A 19,930-nucleotide genomic window follows, 5' to 3' on the forward strand; every position below is an offset into this window, starting at 1 on the left:
TGGGATTCTGTGATTCTCTGAAGCAAAGCTCACCTTTTGCCAGGCGTTCCAATCTCTTGCCGTGCTCAGGAGGTATGGCATACCTGGGAGAGAGTTGACACAGAAGAAAATCATCACTAATGTAAAAACAGCAAAAGAAAACAAAGGCTGGAAACAAGTGTGGTCAGAACTTGTAGCACGGCACATTCACAAATAATGGCTGGAAATAACACCAGTATTTCCTAAGGCTGGAAGGTATCAGTCACACGTAATACACGGAAGAAGGCCCGTAATTCACTCAAAGTCCTCAGACAGGTTATGTGTGTCATTTGCCTTCATGTTTCCCAACAGCATCACAGGAGTTCACAAGGTAGAAGAAAACACTGAGAAGACAAAGGGATGACACAGCACTAGACAAAAGAGAAACGAATCAGTACAGGGAAGAGCAGCCATGGTTTCTGCTGGGAAGATACCTGAAAAACAAAACCTGTGATACAGATTAACACACAACTAACTGCAGATGGACTGGAAAGGTGTGAAGGAGGGATGTGTTCGTTGCTGTACCTACAAGACCAGGTTGGACAGGGCTTGGAGCAAGCTGCTCCAGTGGAAGATGTCCCTGCCTGTGGCAGGGATTGGAGCTGGATGAGCTTTAAGGTCCCTTCCAACTCAAACCAGGCTGGGATCCTGGGACACATTTAACATGACAACACATTCTAATGTCAATGGAATTCTGTGAGTTACTGTTCACACACTGCATCAAATCAAATGTGGTGCTTGTAGCACTTCTTGTAACAGAGTTTTGAGAATTTACATTTCCCTCACTGACATTTATTGCCAGCTATAACTCTGCTTCAATGCGAATAATAAAACATCCATTATTTTTGTTATTTCCAATAAAGACATCAAAATCCTCACAGCTCATTAGAACAGGCTGCAAACAGGATATTGCAGTGGGCAACCACACAGGTGAACAGTATTGCTCTACTTACATCAGGATGTCTCAAAACAGATAGAAGCCCTCTCCTGTACTGCTTTTGTACAAAACCCCAGCTTACCTGTTGTGCTCTGCCAGGTTAGGAAGGATAACAAAGGACAGAAATCATACGTAGGATGCTTCAAGATTTAGACATTAAGCCGATTTCAACTGATGGCTTAAATGAAATCGAAGGGAAAACACTATGTAGCACCTAATCTTATAAAATAATAAATACAGCAACAGTCTCCCAACATCCTCTGACCAAAGTTTGACAGTGCCTGCAACTGCATAATTATCAAACAATTCAATTTCATCTGTCTGGGACAAAGCTCAGAACCTTCCCCTTACAAAGCCCATTCATCACTTACATAAATGTGATAAAACTAATCCCGATCCAAAGCTTCTTTGTAGGATTAACATCCCTTAAAACAGGGAAATGAGACATTCCATTCCTTCTGGGAAAAGTGCTGAAGGATTGGGAAAGGACTCATTTATGGCTCCAAGGCTGCAGATGATTAATGTAATATCCCCAGTCTACAATGCAACCTTCACTTCATTAGTGCCTGTAATTGGGAGTTGTAAAGATAAGATTAATTAAATCTTGAGGATGTTCAAAGTTTAATACATTGGAACATGGTTATTGTGTTATCTGAGACTGCAGCCTGCAAAAAGCCAAGCTGAGCTTTGGAGAACAGTCCACAGAGAGAAAAGAAAAAGGACTTGTTTGGATAGAAACCAGCAAGGAAGGAGGAATTCCAGCTTCTTTAGAAGAACTCTATGGAATAATACACAAATCAGAACGCCCAACCACACAACAGCCTCTTGGTAACAGTTGGCTCCAGGTTTAGAAATTAACTTCTCTTTGGGCCAGTCTTTGAACCTCTGTCCTTCTGCATTTATTCTTAGGAATTCAAAATACCAACTGCAGAAGAGAATTCAAAGTAGGTCAAATTCTGTTTTAAGTTAAACTCACAGATCCGACTGATTTACATAGAGATAGGCAATAAAGGAAGACTTTGGGCTGCTATTTAAAACCAGCAAGAGCAACAGAAGGCTCCTGCAAGCATGGCACAGATTGAGCTTGCTCAATCTAGACATGAAATGATTGATTACAAGGTACAAGAACAATGGAGGTGACACGGAAAGATTAAAAACTGCTGCAATCAAAGGAGTGCTGTTATTGAGCATTATCAGCATCCACCAAGGGCTGGCTTTTGTGCACAACCTTATGGTATCATCCTCCTGCTTTCACCATGAAAAACTGCCAGGCACTTGTTGGGGACAAACCTCCTTGGCAGAGGGAACTGACAAAATGCTGTCATCCGGTAGGATTTGTTACCACCCCTCCTGCACCCACAGGCTGGGGCTCAGCTCACAGCAAAATGGCTTTCATTCCAGAGCCAAGTGACAAGATGCTGCCTGGTAAAGCACATCCAATCATTTTCTTTTCTATATGCATGACTGGGAATACTTTTCAGGTGGGGTCTTCCCAACCAGTAGTATGGACTATAAAGCAGGTTCATGATATCCCTCTGCCTGGGCAAGCCTGAATTGGGCACAGAGCAGGACCAGCTGAACCACAGCTTCCAACAGACGCTTCCTTTAAACCACAGCAAAGACAGAGCAAGGATTTTCCATTGCCCCCAACAAGCTCAACCAAAGGGAAGTGAATGTGGCAGCATCAATATTTTAACAGCCCTTCTTAATAACCATCTTTTAATAGACTGCTGCTGCATCAGAGCAAACATCTGCAACAGCCAAGAGAACACACAACACTGCTGAAAATACTCATTGTCCTCGAGTGCAGAATCTGCCCCTCCTGGTTCAGCCTGGTTCCCCAGTAAAAGAGAAGTCAATGTAGTGTTAAACCAGCAACGGGTTTTAGACCTATCAAACCTGCAAGCAACTGGGCTTGCAAATGAACCAAGGCACCAGTGCCTTAAGTATGGAGCTCCAAGGGCCAGCCTTGCAGTGGTTGACCAAGACAAAGGGCTGAGCTTAAGCTGAAAACCTGCTGCTCAGCGATTTGTCACATTAGGCATGAATAATGGCTTGCTGCTTTGCCAGGGAACACAAGATTTACAGAACAGGGAAGAAACGAATCTCAAGTTATAGGTGTATGACTCAAATGTCATCTTCCCCCGAAGCCAACAATCTCAAAGTAATATCCTGATCCTTCTAAATTACCTTTTGCTACTCCTTCTACAAAAACAAGAGCAGTTCCCTGAAATGAATTAATACAGAACTTGCTGTGGTATGTGAGAAGACTTTCAGCTTCCCCACTTGTTTCACAAAAGCCATTCCCAGCATTTCTGATCTCTACTCCTGTATAGTTTGCTGAGTTCCTGAGCAAAACTGATTGCAATTCCTAGACACCAGGGTCATGGTATTTGCCCTAAAGCAACAAATGCATTGGCCAGTCACCTCCCGACAGTGGTGACTTTTGTTAATACAACTTGAACTGGACAGTCCCCTTTTTATCCTTAACATAAAAGCAAGATCCTTCCTATCTGCCATAAAGGATGTCATTAATAGTGTAATTTTCTTGGTGTTTTGTTTATTCCCCTGGAATCTGGCTTGATGGATGCAGATAATTATCAGACTATAAAAGCCAGCAAATGTGCTATTTTCTATCGCTCTAAATCATCAAACAAATAAAGTGTGAAACAGCATTTCTGAATACAATTTTCCCCTCTAATGGCTAAGAATTATTATCAGGAACAATGAAAATAAATAAGCAAATGTCTTGTGAGTTAAGAATGTAACGAGTGTGTCAGTGAGAAAGAGCAGACAGGCCATCCTGGGATCCAAGGACTAGCTCCGAAGTCACCCAGGGATAACAGAACAGGGAATTCACTACAGCAGCAACTTCCAGCATCAGAGGCTCTTCAGGGACTTTGCAGTCAAACTCCGATTCTTTCCTCACTGCAGCTTCTCCAAAGGAGTTGTAAGTCAATGTGTTCTTCTTCTTGGGCACTGAAAGCTGTTAAATACCTTCTCCACATCAAAGGCAATCCTCAGCCTGCTCATGCCCTCTCTGCTGGTGTCTTCCTGTTTAAGAGGGACTGTTCTCACCTGAAGCTATGGCTTTGGTAGAGGACCTGGCCATCCTGCCCCTCAGCTCAGCCCCTCCCAAAAGCTGAGGCACCAACTCAGAGCAATTAAGCAGTCCTTAGATTAGGAAATCTTGTGCACCCATTCTCTGGTCTCCCTGGGCAGGAGGGGGTTCAATCACAAGGCCTTGGAAATGTCACTTCAGCGCAATCCATAGGAGAAGGTAAGAAAGTTAATTTCACAGGGTCTGCACAAGGTCTGGCCAAACAGGCCCCACACAGTTTAACATGCTCTAATTACTGGAATAAGGAACAGAAACCAAGAGAACAGCACATTTTAAATGTCTAAGACCATGTGTCAAACTGGAGGTCAGTTATGTGTCTTCAAAGCAGATTTAGTTGTGTCAAGAATACCGACCCTTTGAAGATTCAAATGCCAGCCTACTCTCGTACATGACAGGCAGAATAAAAAGCTATTATTTCACTCTCTGAAAGACAAAGTGAGTCCATAAATGCATAATCTGAACCCTGATCTTCAACATCTTTAGCCCCCCACAACAGCAGAAATGCCTCCAAAGAAAATCCCTTAGTCTATCAAGAATGTATTTATCACTCAATAGAAGCTGTTAAAAACCATCACTGCAGAGAGGTGGTCCCTCATTTGCAAAGTTCATATCCTGCTTCTACAGCCTAATTTCTCTACCAGGTAAAACTCTTAGAACCTGACATCTCCTCACAGTGTCAAATAAAAGCTCAGAGCAACAAAAGTAGTTTTTTCCACACTGTTTTTAAGCTAGTTTGCAGCCAGTATGAACAAAAAAGGCATTTCAACAAGAACGGATTGGTCCTTTGTCGATATTGCTGTCACCTCCCTCTCTTTCGTGGTCACTTCTCTGTTCCTCCCTGTTTAACCTCCCTTGATCTGTGTCTCCCTCCCAGTTTGTTAAAAGACAGAAATTAACTCCCTTTCTTCTTCTCCTCATCAATATCTGAGGTTATCCCAGGGTGAATTCGCTGTAAGTATCCAATTTCCCTCTTCACGATCACTATTTGGAAAGGAAAATCTCTGGCCTCTCTTGTCTGTCCCCTTCTTTTGTGGCTCCTTTACATCTAGGATGCAAACACATGCTCTGGAGATAAGATCACACATGGATCAGAGAGCTCCTTGTTCCTAGGAAAGAACCTTTATCGAGTGTCTGCAGTTTTATCTTTAATGGATCATTTCACAGGACAATGGATGATGGAATTCAGTATCTTTAACCAGCAGTGTCAATGATTTCAAATAATGACATTTTTATTGAAATACACATAGGAAGAAAGATAAACACAGAGGCTGGGGAGTATCTGCTCAAAAAGCCATACTAAGGAGTAAATAGGTAATGACAGAACAAGATTACAACCACACAAGGCACCAAATCAACCTGTCTTCTAAAGCTTGGGGAAAAATGAGCTCTGCAGGCAGCTGCTCCAATACAATCCTTTGGGAACCAGCGCAGGAAGAAAATCAGGACCAAACCTGCCCAGAAAGGGCCTGGCTCACAGTCAGCATTCCCAGCGCTTGGACCACAGGGCTTATTTCACTGGGTAAGATCTCTTCTGTGCTGCCTGATTGTCAACCCCACTGCCAAGCACAACATGAAGAACCAACAAGCAGGATTGCTGCTAACAGAACAGTAAAGTAAGATGAGGAATTTCCTTCTTCCCTTAAGAAACTACAGTTTGTGCAATTGCAAACTCTCCATTTGCTTTCCAGTGACGATGGGCAGAATTCTCTCAGGTTACTCTGGCACTGGGATCAAATCCTTATGGATTGACTGTTGGAAGATCAGAATCAAACTTAACCCGTGCCAATCACACACTGCTAAAAGACTCCTTAACCCTTAAAGTCACCATGGCCTGGAAAGAGTATTAAATATATGAGTTTAAGAGGTACACCTGAAGTCATAACTACAAGATTTGCACAAAACCACTGAACGTTTGGCTGCTTTCCTAGGGGCTCACTAACCCAAACCTCAATGACGACAGAAAGGAGATTTTTCCAGAACTCTAATGCAATTTTTAAATACTATTTTAAAGCAGAGAGCTTAATATGAACAGCCATCTGCTCCTGGAAATGGTACCCATGTACCAGTCCAGTTAGCTTCATCGCAACAAATGCCAGGCACAAAGCACACAATTACAAATCACACTGGAGTGACTCTCCTTCCACCCATACAAATAAAGCCATAGTCTGCTTCTGCATGCAGTGAATGAGCAGCATGAAGAAGGCATTTTGCTAAGAAAAGGTGTTTGGGGAAAAACATTATGAAATCATTTATTCATTCACTTTGGCCAAGAAGATAATTACTACACAATCCAACAGAGATGAATGACTACAATATACATCCCTTGCCATTCTCTAGTATTTGTTTTGAAGAACCTGTTCACATCAGATTTATTTCCCAAAACTGGCACCATTATTAATTCCTGCTTGCTTTTTGCAGTGGACACTGTAGAAACCTAAATACAAGTGAAGATCAGGCTTCAAAGACCTTATATTACCTCACTGCAACTCAAGCAACAAGGGGAAAGAAGGTAACCAGGGGAGATCACAGATGTTCCTGCCTTGTACCAACTGGCCTCCTTCACAGTGCAGAGGCACAGCCACGCTCCTGCTCGCTGCTTTTGGAAAAACTTACGGATAATTGCTTACAGGAGAACAAAAGGAATCTGCTTGCTAGCAAGGAAAGGTATTTTGGATTAGGCACCCCCTTACACTGGCGGTACAATGCCACTGCCATGACAATGCACTGACACTCTTCTTTTCTTGAGGAAAAACAAATTCCAAAGGGTTAATGCTCCTCACCCACCCAGCTGCACTGTTTCAAACTACAGCTACTACTCTGAAGCTAGGGCCTATGTTCTTGTTAGCATCAAAGCTAGAACTGTTTCAGCTAAGACATGATGAAGATCAGTGGCACAGTGTGTAAAGTTTCCTTTATTTCTTCTACTTGATCCCCTTTGTCATGTTGATTGGTTAGTGAGAAATGAAGTGGATGGAAACCTCAGAACATTAACTAGTTAACAACTGCGTGGCACTCAGAGGATGCAGGATGCAGAGTGCTATTTAAGTACTGTCATTCCTATAGGCTTCTGTTATTTTAAACTCCACTTGCACTGCACTTGGCATCACCCAATGTCAATTTTCTGTGCTGAGTAAAGAAAAAAAAAATCCCTGCTGATTTCTGCCAAAGCGTTGACAAAATGTGAATAAAGACAAAGCTCTGCAGCACCACTGGTGCTTCCTTCTGGTGCTTCCAGCCCCTGCTTTCAGCGCCATGCCAAGGCAGAATCTGCAAGCTCATTCTCCCCCAGGGCCCAAGTCAGATCAGGCTGAAAGAGTTATATGAAGCATGGAAGCCCATCTCCCTCCCATCTTGTCTCAGTGGCAGAGTACACCGTTCAAAAGCCTCAGTTATTAAAACCAATCTGTGATCCTGTCAGACTTCCACAGATCTTCATTTCAAATCAGGCCTGAGCTTTGAGCAGACACTTTCAAAACACACGAATGAGTTGCAGCAAGAGCCTTCTTGGATCAAAGACGTGCTTCTCACAATCCAGCCTGGGACCACTGAGCTGTGATGAATTATTAGTGCTGGCGGAAACAGCAGTGCATGCCTTAAACACTGTCAGTGGAGTAGGAGCCCATTTGAAGACACTGCTGTGCAAAGGAGGATGTGATCACACAGCAGCGTTACCACCTTCCAAGATCATTATGGAGAGCTACAAAGCACAGATCAGAAGGATCTCCACTTCGCTGAGTTAGGTACCACAAGTCACAGGTGAACCCCAGCCTCCAAGAGTTTAGCATTTCAGCAAACTAACTAAACAGGCCCATCAAGATGGACATAAAATGCATGACTGAAACAAAAATGGCACTGAAGTATGGATTAATACCATGCCCCTTGCATGGGGTGAATTTGGACCAGAAACAGAAAGAGGACTCTAGAGGAGGAAGCACATACACAGCACAGAGCTGAGTGAAAGGAGGAGGGAGACCAAATGGGTATGAGCATCCAGCTGGCTGCTGAGCAAATTTCATCTCTTTTCTTAGAGTCACAGTCCCTCCTCAGTCCCCATCAGTCCAAGACTTTGGCTTGATCTTCCTGGCATTTCCTCTCAGTGTTTGATGAGGTTGAAGGGAGACAGACAACACGAGTCCTACCCCCCCAGAACACTGTGCCTCCTCTGCATCGCAAAAAAATACCTTTCCATAATCTGTCTACAACAGCATAATAAAACACAACAACAATCTATTAAAAAGAAAAACCTCCACTGTTCCAATCACAAGCACCTGATGGGGAAGATAATCCACACAACACAGGTCAGAGCTCCTTCAGCCTCTGTACAATGTGCTGACCCCTGGGATTGAGAGCAGCCTGGCACCGAGCACTGTTCCCTTCCCCACCAGATTTCCATCATCCTTCACCCACAGCACCACCTCCAGGAGGTACAGCCCAGCTCAGACCCGAGGGCAGCCTCGCCTGAGTATTAGCAGTAGAGTGGTTTGTATTGATTAACTAATGACTGCGGTGTATGAAGCCGAAAGGCTGTATTAATAACTCACTGCTGCACCGCTCCCATTTAGCAGGGTATTACAGGGGGATACAACTCTGCATCTCGATATATCACTCCTTTCATGAACCTCTGAGCAGATCAACATGCACGTGGATTCTCAATGCAGAAAGCCTGTTCCAAAGCAGCTTTCACCTATAACAGTTTTGGAAGGGGTAGGAGAGTGAAAAGCTGTTCTGCCCAGCCATGCTTTCTCTCTCCCTTTCATTTTATTTCCTTTAATGGGTATCACTGTGCCTTCCTCTCTCCCTTTATCATCAGAAAAGGGGTTTGTTTTGCCAAAGCTGCCCGAGAGCAAATGGTGTTGCAGTTAATCTATAAATCAACCATCACCATAAATTCTCCTCTTTCCCCATCCAAAGCTGCAGGACTGTAAAACAGATTACATGGGATAGCAGAGGCAGGAAGGAAATTTGTGAGCTGCAAGGAGCCCATCATAGCCCAATGGTCTTCCTGTGCCCCTCCTTTCTCCCCCACTCCACCCCAACAAGCCTATAAATCTCTACTGTCAGAGTGGAACACACAAACAGCAAATGTGTGCACTCATTTAAGAGCAAAACAACCTCACTCACACATTTCACACAGAAGGCTGATGCAGACCTTGGGCACTGAGGGAGCAAAGGCTGCAAAAATCTTCTTTTGAATTCCCTAATGCCAAGAAATAGCAAAAGTAAAACTTGGGGGGGGGGGGGGGGGGGGGAGGGAGGGAATTACCCATATGGAGCAAAACAAAAAGTCAGTGTAACTAATTCAGAGTCCTCAGCCCCCTCAAGGGCAAAACAGCTCTGTGATTCCAGCTAACCTCACTTTAAGGAACTCACAGGATCTCCAGGGTGCAAGGGAGAGATCCCAATAATCAACACTTAGAGTCACATCTGATCAATTCAAGCACCCTGTGCATTGGCCCCCTGAGGGAATAGAATAGAAGGCAGCAAATGATGCAAAGGCCAAGTGTCCTTCCCCGCTGCTGCCATACAATTCAGAATCAACCATTAAGCCCATCTGCTTTAAATGAGAGGACATCCAGCTCCCAGAAAACTGCAACGTATGTAGAGTGTGTCAAAGCAGAGGGATGGTTCGGAATACCATGCTGGGGAAATGGGGATAAGGAAGACAAGCTGGAAGAGTTACGCTCCGGGATAGTACTAGGTCATGTTCTTTCTCCAAGGTAGTTTTCCAGGGATTAATATTTTCTATCCTGGGGGGAAGAGAGGACAAGAGTTCTGAGACAGCTGCAATGCTCCCTAAGACAACAATGACAACTGAAATCAGCAGCAAGACCCTCAGCACTTCAGATCTGCTGCTGCTTTGGTGTATGCTTGTAGCCAAGAATAAAGAGGGCTCCTTTTACAACCTTCTCCCAGGGGAACAATCACATCTTCCTTCCAATCTCCCCATCCTAACACTGGTAGAAAATGGGAGATTTCCCTAATCTCCATCAATAACAGATACTACGAGTTTATTAACTGTAGATGTGACAAGCAAGTCCTCCCAAGGACTCGTGTCCCTTGATTCCTACAGACAGACTCGCCCTACTCCTGAAGGAAAGTAGGCAGGAATTCCATAGTACTTCAGCCAACAAAGCCTTCCAGTAACACTGGGGACTTTCAAATAAGCAGTCTTAAGGCTTTCACTACAGAAGTCCAGAAGTGCTTTCTTAACAGGTAACTGTAGCTCTGACCACTGCTTTCAGCTAATCACATCATTTTAAAATGCCTTTGGTAATTTGTCCTTAATTCCACATAAACTGCCGTTCTGGCATAGAGCACACTTTGTGATAGCAAAGGCAAACAGATTAGGCATGATCCACTTTCAGCAAGGGAATGTTTTGGAGAGAAGACCATATAACTTAAAAGCTAAAGCTGGCTCCCTGCTTTAATTAAAGGGGATTAAACATCCATCATGATAAGGAAACAGGGACATTTCATAAAAATCAATTACTGTCCCCAGTGTCACTCTGGGTTCACACCTGCAGCTTCTGAACCAATACAGTGTGAGAGCCCATTAGTACTTACAGAAGGTACATTAAATATTGTTGCTATACAGCAAGATCAGCCACAAAATACCTTCTTACCCAGACAGGTGTTACGGTGTTGACAAAACAAGATAGAGACTTTCCACCTCCAAAGAACATCCATCACATTCCCATTAGTGAGATTTAACATTTCCTTCAGCACTTCTCTCCCACAGGAAGCCCCTCAGGTGGCTATTGCACATGTTGGTAGAGATGAAACAAAGCAACGGTGGGGTATTGCAGGGTTTAAAAATACACTTCTGAAACTGCAAGGGCTGAGACACACACGCTCCTCAATAAAATGCCATAATAACCATGAAGTATGAGGCTTGGCATTCAGTTTTGTTGCTTCTGTCATTATAAAAATCTTCTCTTAGCATCGTTTGACAATATGCTCTATTTTAGCTCTCGGCATACGAACGTATAAGGTAATTATACATAATATGTATAATTGATACAGTAAAAGCTCCTACCACAAGAGGTTTAATACAGGGCTGCAAAATGAAATACATTCAAAGTTTGGAAAAAACAAAGACTGTGAAAAGGTTGTAATTAAACTACTAATGGGAGAGGGGCATTCTTTTGTCATTTGGGAAACAAGCAAGCAGGAGCCTCAAGCTGGCAGCTCCCTGCCTGAGCAGCCCAACACCGAGTTACACAACAGCTCTGATGCAAAGTGCCCACACCTCCTGCGTGACCTCTCCAGCCTGTCAGGCTGATTTGCCAGTTCATACCAACAGCAGTGTGGCTACAACATGGACCAGCTGCATACGTGTGAGCAACAGCACATCAGAAAAGCTGTGCATCTTCGATGCAAGGCAAGTGTGACCTGGAAGGGGTAGTGTGGGTATCTGTGCAGCAGCAATCATTGTGGCTAAAGAAAGATATGTAACAGTGCTCATTCTTCTTAGTACAAGGAAGAACTTCAGAAATAAATGGAGTGCAATCTGCAGGCACAGAGAAATCATTTAATGAGACTTACATCACTCCCTTTCCTCTGCCTCATCACTGGATGATCCTTTACTGCTCAAGTACCTCACTTAGTGCTGAACACTGCTTTTAACCTGCATCCCCCAGTGACACAGCTCTGTGCAGACAGCTCACACTGCTGCAGCTTGCTCTACTCTGCTTATGGGAAAGAAACAGTACAAGAAAGTGTTGGCAGCAGGACTTCTCTGCAGTGACAGCAACACATTAATCAAGGAGCTGTATGACCAAGCAAATGCTCTTTAAGCTGTACAAAGAAGCCATCTTCAGATATTTGTTTCATTGGTAATCCCAGTCCCCAAAGCACATGCTGTGTAAGAGCTGTAACCCAGAATTTCAAAGACAGGAATGAAAGACCCCTATGAAATCCTATGTCAGTAACTATCCTCCCTGACTCATGAGACAGATTCCTTTCTCAGCTTATCTTTGTCCACTGAGGTGGCTTCTCATGGTCCAAACACATCCTGCAGACCTCCCCAAGAAGGTACTGCACCTCTTCCACAGCAATTGAACAGGAAACTCTTGCAGAACCCACACAGCAACCTCCATTGGCCAGATTCCCTTCTCACCTTCCTTCACAAGAAAGCAGAGCTGGTGGCTTCTCATCACTCCTACACACTACCTGCAAAGCAAGGCTTGGGATGCACAGCCTGGGTTAAAGTAGCCTCAGATAACTTATGAGAGACATGAAGAGGAGTTATGGTTTTTAGCAGACAATTTTAAGCAGAATACTACAGAGTCCTTGGTTTCACTACATAAATATCTCTGACAGCCAAACAATAACTCTGCCTCCTATTTTAGAGCTCAGCCCAAAGTGGTAGGCTTTGTAACTCTCCACACTCCTGCTATCCCCTGAGGTGCTTCTCAGATGATCACTGTTAGAGTCAAAGAGACTATAAAAAGGATGAAGAAAGCTGGGAAATTTCCACAGAGATGGTGCCAGAAAGCCAGACCATTTCAGCCATCCTTGGGTAAAGCCAGGCTGCACCACTGGAATTTCATCACTGAAGTCCAAGAGCTCCCCCAGCTGTGCTCTGCAATGACTGCAACCACAACCAGAAGACTGGCGATTGCCCGGGTACCAGGAAAGTTCCAGATCTGCTCTAAGGGGTATTCAGCTTTACTCCTCAGAAGCCACAGAAGAGCTTAAGAACTCATTAACAGAAGCTGTCATAGTGAAGAACATGGAAGAAATGACTTGGGCAAGTGGCATACTCTTGCCTTATGCTTAAGGGAACAGCAGAGAGGCTTGCCAAACCAGCAGCAGCATCCTGTCACAATATATTCCGTTTTGTGTTATACACTGTCATCTGTATAATAAGAACACTCCATTGAAAGGGAAAATGTTTTGCCCAAAACATGATCTGTCCTCAAAATCCCCATCTTCTCCCAACTGCGTAAGGTTTATAGAGCTAGTTACTATAAAAGGACTACACAAACACAGAATGGCTGGATAAAAACCCTCCCTGGGGGAAAAGTACTTACCGAATAGCATAGTAAACCCAAACCCAAGCAGGTGCAGAGCATGTTCCTGCTTTGAGTTTTAACCACCAACACCCGAGCAACTTTACAAGATGATTTTATGATCTCTATTCTAAACAGCAGTGACTGAAGTCCTCTTTGGTTTCTTTCTTTACTATGCAAGCCATACTTCCCATGGAAACAACAGCAAACTTAAGGAAACAACACTGTTTAGTAAAGGTGAGGGAACAGTTTCACGCACTGAGTTTTGAGTATCATCTTTATGATACGCACAGTATGCGGATATCCACATATACCAAACAAGAGCATGAAGTTCCTAAGATGCATGCAAGAAGAAAACCAGTTTAGGTGAGGTATAAATCCAAAATGAAGTATGCATGAATTACCTGTTCTCCAACTTCTGCTCACAGTGCGAGTTTGTGGAACGGCCATTACTTTCATGCTGGGATCAGCTTCTCTTTTCAAGCTGATCTGTTCTTAATTGCTACTTTTTAAAGCCATAATCCCCTATTCTGAGTTCAGAACAAAAAGCAAGCAGAAGACAGATGAGGCAGGGCTGATTAAGAGGCAGGTATGAAAAGAGCAGCTGGACACAGCCACAATGGCACGACCCTCCTAAAAACCTCAGGTCAGTTCTTCATACAACTCTTAAAGCAGCCAACCCCTGTGTTCTGAAACCACCACATCAAAGATGACACTGGCACTGCTGGTGGTCACCAGGGCAAAGGAGAGGAAGTGCTTCTTGTGTGCTGGTGGCACCATCTACTGGAGATGGGGACTGAATAAAACCGGGTTTCAATGAACCACTGCTGAAAATGAAGGGAAAAACTGAGAGTACCTAAAGAGTGGCACATTCTGTTCCTACTCCAGAGATGATCAAGGTCGTTTAACAGATGTATCATAAGAGATTCTGCAAAATTCTTGTGCATCTGCTTGAAAGAGGGAGACTAAGATTCAGATCTACTAGGGAAAGATTTTCTGACATGCTGGAAAGATTGTTAAAGTTCACATGAAGACTAGAGCTGAATAGACAGATTCAGCCCCTCCTTTTCTAGACTGTAAAAGAACACTACATCCATTCATTACAGTCTCTTTGCTGTCAGTAGCTCTTATATGCCCACAGGCACTAAGAGCCTGGAGATACTTGGTGTCACTAGAGACTCATACTGCAGGGACATGGAAGGATCTTGTCTGCCTCTGCCAGGGCACAGTGACAGCAGCTTCCCAGTGACATTTAAACTCCAATTTGCACGTAAATGTCAATATTTATTAGTCACATCAAGATCTTCAGCAAAGCTCTTCTGGGTTGCTAAGTCTCTGTGGTTATGCTTTTAAGTAGGAGGCTTGAGAAAGAACACCACCAGCTCTTGGTAACTTACCCCAGATTCCTCAGGTTCTTCATTTCACCCTTATCTATTGATTTTTTTGGTGAAAATTCCTTTCAAACCAGTCTATGCATCAGAGAGACGAAAAATGCTTCCCAGTGTTCTACGAATTGACCTTGAAAAAGTAACCCTTTGACTCACCTTGTCCGTGGGAGTTGTAAGCACATTCAAATCCTGGAAGTTTTAAAGTAACAGATGTTTCCTGCCTACAGCTCCATGCAGAACAGACTTTCACTATTAAAGTGCACCTGAAACATCCCCATATTCCCATCACCATTTGCTCTCCCACATTAGTGGAAGGGCTCTCCTGTGCATTACTTTGCAAAACTCCCCAAGCTGTTGAAATCTTGCTTTACCTGTGAAGTCAACAAGTCTCCCTAATTCTGCTCCTTTCTAGAAAGATGGGAATCAGGCCTCTGAGCAAGTTAGCATGAAAGGAAGTAAAATTCTTTTCAATTGTGGAATAGGAAAGGAGAAAAAAAAAATGGGGAGAGATCAGATTGATGGAAATAGGTGGACTTGGAAAAAGAGATACTGCAGCGGTCTCAAAGTAGAGAGTAAAGGTACATAATCACCATCTGCTTAGTACTCTGTCACTTACCAGGATTTTGGCTCCCCAAAATGCAAGTAGTTGATGCTGTAGAGATCCATGTCCTCGGTATGCCAAGCAAATGTTGTCTTCCACATCCCAAAGTAGAGGTAGGGAGTGTTTACACCTTCTATGATAATGCCACACTCATGTTCCACCATATCTAAGAGGGTGTTCAGATTGCCAATATTCCATTCTTCCACATCCTGTAATTCAAAAGAAATGTTTTGTACTGGAACACATCTGAACTTGCTATAACTGACTAATAGCCACAGCTTCCTTTCAGTGCCTTAAAATGGGGATATCCTGATGTCATCTACGCTAATTTAATCCCATCTGCTTCCAGAAAGCCTACTTTTAATGCTCAGCAATAACCAGGAAAAGGATGTGCTACCAGCGCTTTGTGGCAAAGGGATGACTGCTGGCTTCTCACTCTCTGAAGAGGCACTTGTACTATGTGATATCCTACCATTAAGTAACCATTCTACTAATAAACACAAGTAGAGGTAAAAGACACTTCTCTCAATGCCATATTCCATCCAGATGTTCTTCATTTGATGAACACTTATCAGCTGATGAGAAACACTAGACTTCAATATGACCAAAGCGGCAGAAGCCTCTGCAAAATCTTTAACCTTGAGATTGCTTGAAGAGTAATACAACCCAAAAGGAAACTAAGAGTCACCTTCACACCCCTTTTCCCCAGTGTGCTTAATATGCACTCAAGTATGTGAGCAATCCCAGCTTCGTCCTGCTGGCTGGAGTAACTGCAAGACAGTGAAACTCAAGCTGCTCAGTCTTCACGCTGTCTAAATTAACCTGAAGAGGGACAGGGAGGAAAGGGCTGAAGAAAGGAAGCAGGTGAAAGCAAGATGCAAAGTGAGCTGATGCAGAAGGAGAATGTCTTCCATGACACTCACACCTCACTGCTTGCACCAACAGGGAGCATTCTTTAGGTGTGACTGGTAATTCCATTCTTTAATATCTGCTTACAGGAACTTAAGGAATCACAATGTATGTTCAATCCATTGCAAAAGCTGCTTCTCCTAAAGCCTGCATTTGTGTCTGGTTCTGTCACCTCCCCTGACACATTTTATTCCTTTTAAAAACAAAGGGGAAAAAAAGCCTAGTATGATAAAGATCGGGATCAAGGTGGGAAGTTTAGTCACCCCTTGGTAATGGCGGAAAAATAAAGATACCTGCTTTTTTAAGGTTTCTAAATTCTGAATTACTGTTCCTAGAGGAGAGAAAAGCAATAAGGAAGTCAGTGTCCGTTTTTAAAATAAATGAGGAACATTCTACTTACGGCATCATACAGTGAGCCGCTGATATCAGCCCCATAGATTGGTGAGACAAATGTAAGATTCTTCCAGTATTTGCGTTCCAAGTCTTCAAAATCTTGATGGCGTGGAGTACAGTACCTGGTAAGGACATGGAAAAGATAAGGATGCAAGAACCCCTGAGGGACGCTCATCACAGACAGATAAATGACTGAAAAGTCATTCCTTTCAGGCAGATTCAAGCTACACCAAAAGCCACCAAGTTACAAACTTATTTGAGATTCTGGATGTAAACTTCCAAGAGAAAGCAGTTTCCCCCCAAATGCTTCCTCTTCAACAAGGCTGCATTTGCTTTTCAGCTTGTTTCTAGAAAGAAAGGCTTTCCACACAACTCCTCCCCATCATTTGACACCAACATACTTCTCGCTGTTAGCCAGACGCCGGTACTCTCCCACAGTCATCGGTTTCTTCTGTATATTATACTGGGTGAACAACCCCGACTGCCCAGTAACAACCTGCTGAATAGGAGCTGGGATAATCATGTCATCTATGTCATCATAGGTTTTCCGAGGCTTCCATTCCTTGGGAGGAATCACCTGGAATTGGGGGGGGAAACAAACAACAAAATTACTTGATGTTCACAACAGGCACACACAGTTCTCCTGAGGAAAAAGCTGTGGGAGTGGACGGGATTTCATCCCACTGCTGCAGGTTATCAGGTAACAGCAGCAGCTCAAATAACCAGCACAGATGACAAGCCAACTGTTCTGCATCTGCTGAGACACAGGACTGGCTGACACAGAGGGCTGCCAGCCTGCCTGCTAGCAGAAGAGCTGCACAAAACAGGCAGTGAGGATAGAAAGAGGTAGAGTTATACCAAGGAAGCATGCTGCATGCCGGAAGGACTGCATATGCTCCCCCTCCAGATGGAATTCCTTGCTCACCTACTATTCCACAAAGTTGCATGAAGACTCCAGCACCATGTTGAATCTCTACAAGTCCATAACCTTTGATAGGAGTGTAAACTATTCCATCTAGAAATCACTTACCTGAGGGTTTTCTTGAGGGGACAGTGCTTTTGGATTAGTTGGGGTTTTATTTAACTAGGAAGGCCAACGTCCTGTTGCATTATTAATTGATGTTTCTGTATTTGTAGGTGACAGATCAGGGACCAAATCCTTCAATGAAAAGGGGTAAGAGCTAGAGAAGAACCAAAGAAAACCAAGGGGAACACGTCCAGAACTCTTTCCTCACGCTTAGAGGCTGCACAGAAAGCAACCACCCTGCTGCAAAGCAGTCCCAAATCTGGAAGAAAAAGCTGTAATTTCAAACAGAAGAGCTGCCAACAATTCTAGGCTCAAGATCAGAGAACAATCACTGGGACATTCAGCAGGCATGTGCAGTGACAAAGTACAATGTCTGCAATCTAATGTGGTGGGAGGATCAGCCAAAAAAAGTTACGGGAACTGGAGACAAGTTATTGATTTTGTGGGCATGGTTCCCCCAGGCTACGATGAGCTCGACTTCCATTACGAGGCTCCAAAATGCAGTTGCAAGAGACAGTGACAAAAATTACCTTGAAATGCTCAGATTTAGTCCTACAAGTAGAGCAATTTCTTAACAACATCTGGAATTTACCAACAACCATCATTAAAATTATCTACCCTGGCAGGCTCCTGGAATGTAATTGCCGGTACACTTGAGTGGACAAGGAAACGTTTCACAGAGAGCTTTTATCAATACCCAGCTCTATTTAGAACTGTAACATAAACAGTAATTGACCTATGGGTTAGAAAAAATGAAATTATTTCATGCCTAACAGCTTTATTCCTCTGCTGTGCTTTATTAAGCTCTGCTAAATACCATTTGTAACAACTACCTTGTCAGAACAACTCATCTTCCTCAGCCTATGGTGCAACATGGCTCAGCCACAAAAATACTCTTTCTATTCAGTTAGTCCTGATTTTTTCCAAGCAGTTGTATGTCAAGCACTGGAATTGAGAAACTTCACATGAAGAGTTCTCAGAAAGTTTCATCAGTGCAAAGATGTGGATGGGAAGGAAGGAAAGAGATGGTTTAGAGCTGGCTGGAGAACTGCTTCCTGAAGGTCAAAACGGCTTTCAGGCATTTATTAGGGAATCACACACACAGAGGACTGAAAACCTCCCAAGTCCAGCCCTTGAGAACCACAGCTACTGCTATAAGTGTCCTCAGCAACAGAAGCAGGACACAGAAATACCCTTAACCCATAGCTGCAGGGGCTGGGAATGTGCCGTTTTCCATTCAGGGATCACGAAAAGCCATCCTGCAAATAAACCCTTCTTTAGCTCTTAGGCAAGGCCTGGAACTCCTCTTTCCTCTCTCAGTAAACCAAGACACAGGTTGCAAGTCTGATTTTCAAGAACAAGCTCTGCGTGACTCCACAAAAGCAGAAACTGCTTCTGAGGGATATAACTTCACAGACACCCTACATAAAGCAGAGCCTCAGGAAGGCAGCCTTCAGGAAGCTTTCCACTACCTCAGCTAGGGCAACTCACCTTGGCCAGCCCTGCTCGGTGAGCTCCTTGTGATTCCATGTAAGCAATGTACTTCCCAAAGTCCCGGAACTCCTCCAGGGTGGGACGAAAGGTCATGATCTTGCATCCAGGGTTCTGCGGGCTCGGCACTTCCGACCCCATGTTCCTGCGACGGAAGGACCTGGAGGGGAAGCAGAAAAGGAAAGAGAAAGAAAGAGGAGAGGCAGTACTGGTTAAAAAAGTCAGGTTTCTTTCTACTTCCTTTAATGAAAGTCACAGAGGCATGGATGTACTTTTCATTTCTCTCCCCTGCTCCCCCAAGACAGTATTTGTAAGTAATATCTATTCTAAAATGGATAGGATGAGCATTAACCAAAAAAACCCAGTCTATTTGCTAGCAGGGCCTTAAGAAGGGTCAAGTATCAGCAGCTTCCTGATACCAGCATCATCTGCAAGATCAGACAGAGCCTAAATATAGCTCACAGCCTGAACACTGTCCCCTCCATTCAACGTATGAAGCTGTGTCTCAACAGAACAGGGCTCACCTACAACAAACTTCTCACTACCTTCATCATCTACCCAGCGTGTGAGTGTGGAACTAGTGCCCCTCAGAGCCAGAATGCTTCATCCTTTTCTGTATCACAGAATCCCAGCCTGATTTGGGTTTTGTATGTGTAGTGAATACAGACAAAACAAAGGGTCAGACAATTCTTAAAGGAAACGTAGATGTACGATTTCAAAGCATCTCTCCAGGTGAAAAGCAAAATTGCTCCATTTACATCCCAATTCACAGAGGCAAAAAGAAACCATCAGCACAATTCAGGGTGAAATGAGCGGTTTTTAAATGGACCTTCCTAAGTTCTGCTGGAAACTTCGAAGGTAAACCCTTAAAACAAAATGGTTTAACGGCATTTTAGTGGAAATACAACTACAAAAACATTCTCCATGTCAGAAGAGCAGCCGCAGCACATCCAATGTGCTCAAGCTATCACGAGAGGGCAGCACGGGGCTTGTAAGGAATAAAAGGTGCAGCCATGCTACGCCAAAACACG

General features: G+C 43.7%; 1 protein-coding gene across 2 annotated transcripts in view; it reads right to left on the bottom strand.

Moving 5' to 3' along the window:
* Window positions 1-19,046, bottom strand: part of KDM4B (lysine demethylase 4B) — a 63,612-nt gene extending 44,566 nt beyond the window's left edge. For both annotated transcript variants that reach the window (XM_057406811.1, XM_057406810.1), the window contains exons 1-5: window positions 18,900-19,046; window positions 16,783-16,958; window positions 16,389-16,503; window positions 15,095-15,288; window positions 34-83 (exon numbers count right to left, since the gene is read on the bottom strand). In XM_057406811.1, the coding sequence (XP_057262794.1) occupies window positions 34-83; window positions 15,095-15,288; window positions 16,389-16,503; window positions 16,783-16,958; window positions 18,900-19,040 (676 nt within the window). In that variant the 5' untranslated portion in view covers window positions 19,041-19,046. The remainder of the gene's footprint in view (window positions 1-33; window positions 84-15,094; window positions 15,289-16,388; window positions 16,504-16,782; window positions 16,959-18,899) is intronic.
* Window positions 19,047-19,930: the final 884 nt, after the last annotated feature.

Source organism: Pezoporus wallicus, unplaced genomic scaffold, assembly GCF_028554395.1.
Source record: "Pezoporus wallicus isolate ANWC-B61680 ecotype Strahan unplaced genomic scaffold, APGP_CSIRO_Pwel_v1 contig_10514, whole genome shotgun sequence".
Lineage (NCBI taxonomy): Eukaryota > Metazoa > Chordata > Aves > Psittaciformes > Psittacidae > Pezoporus > Pezoporus wallicus.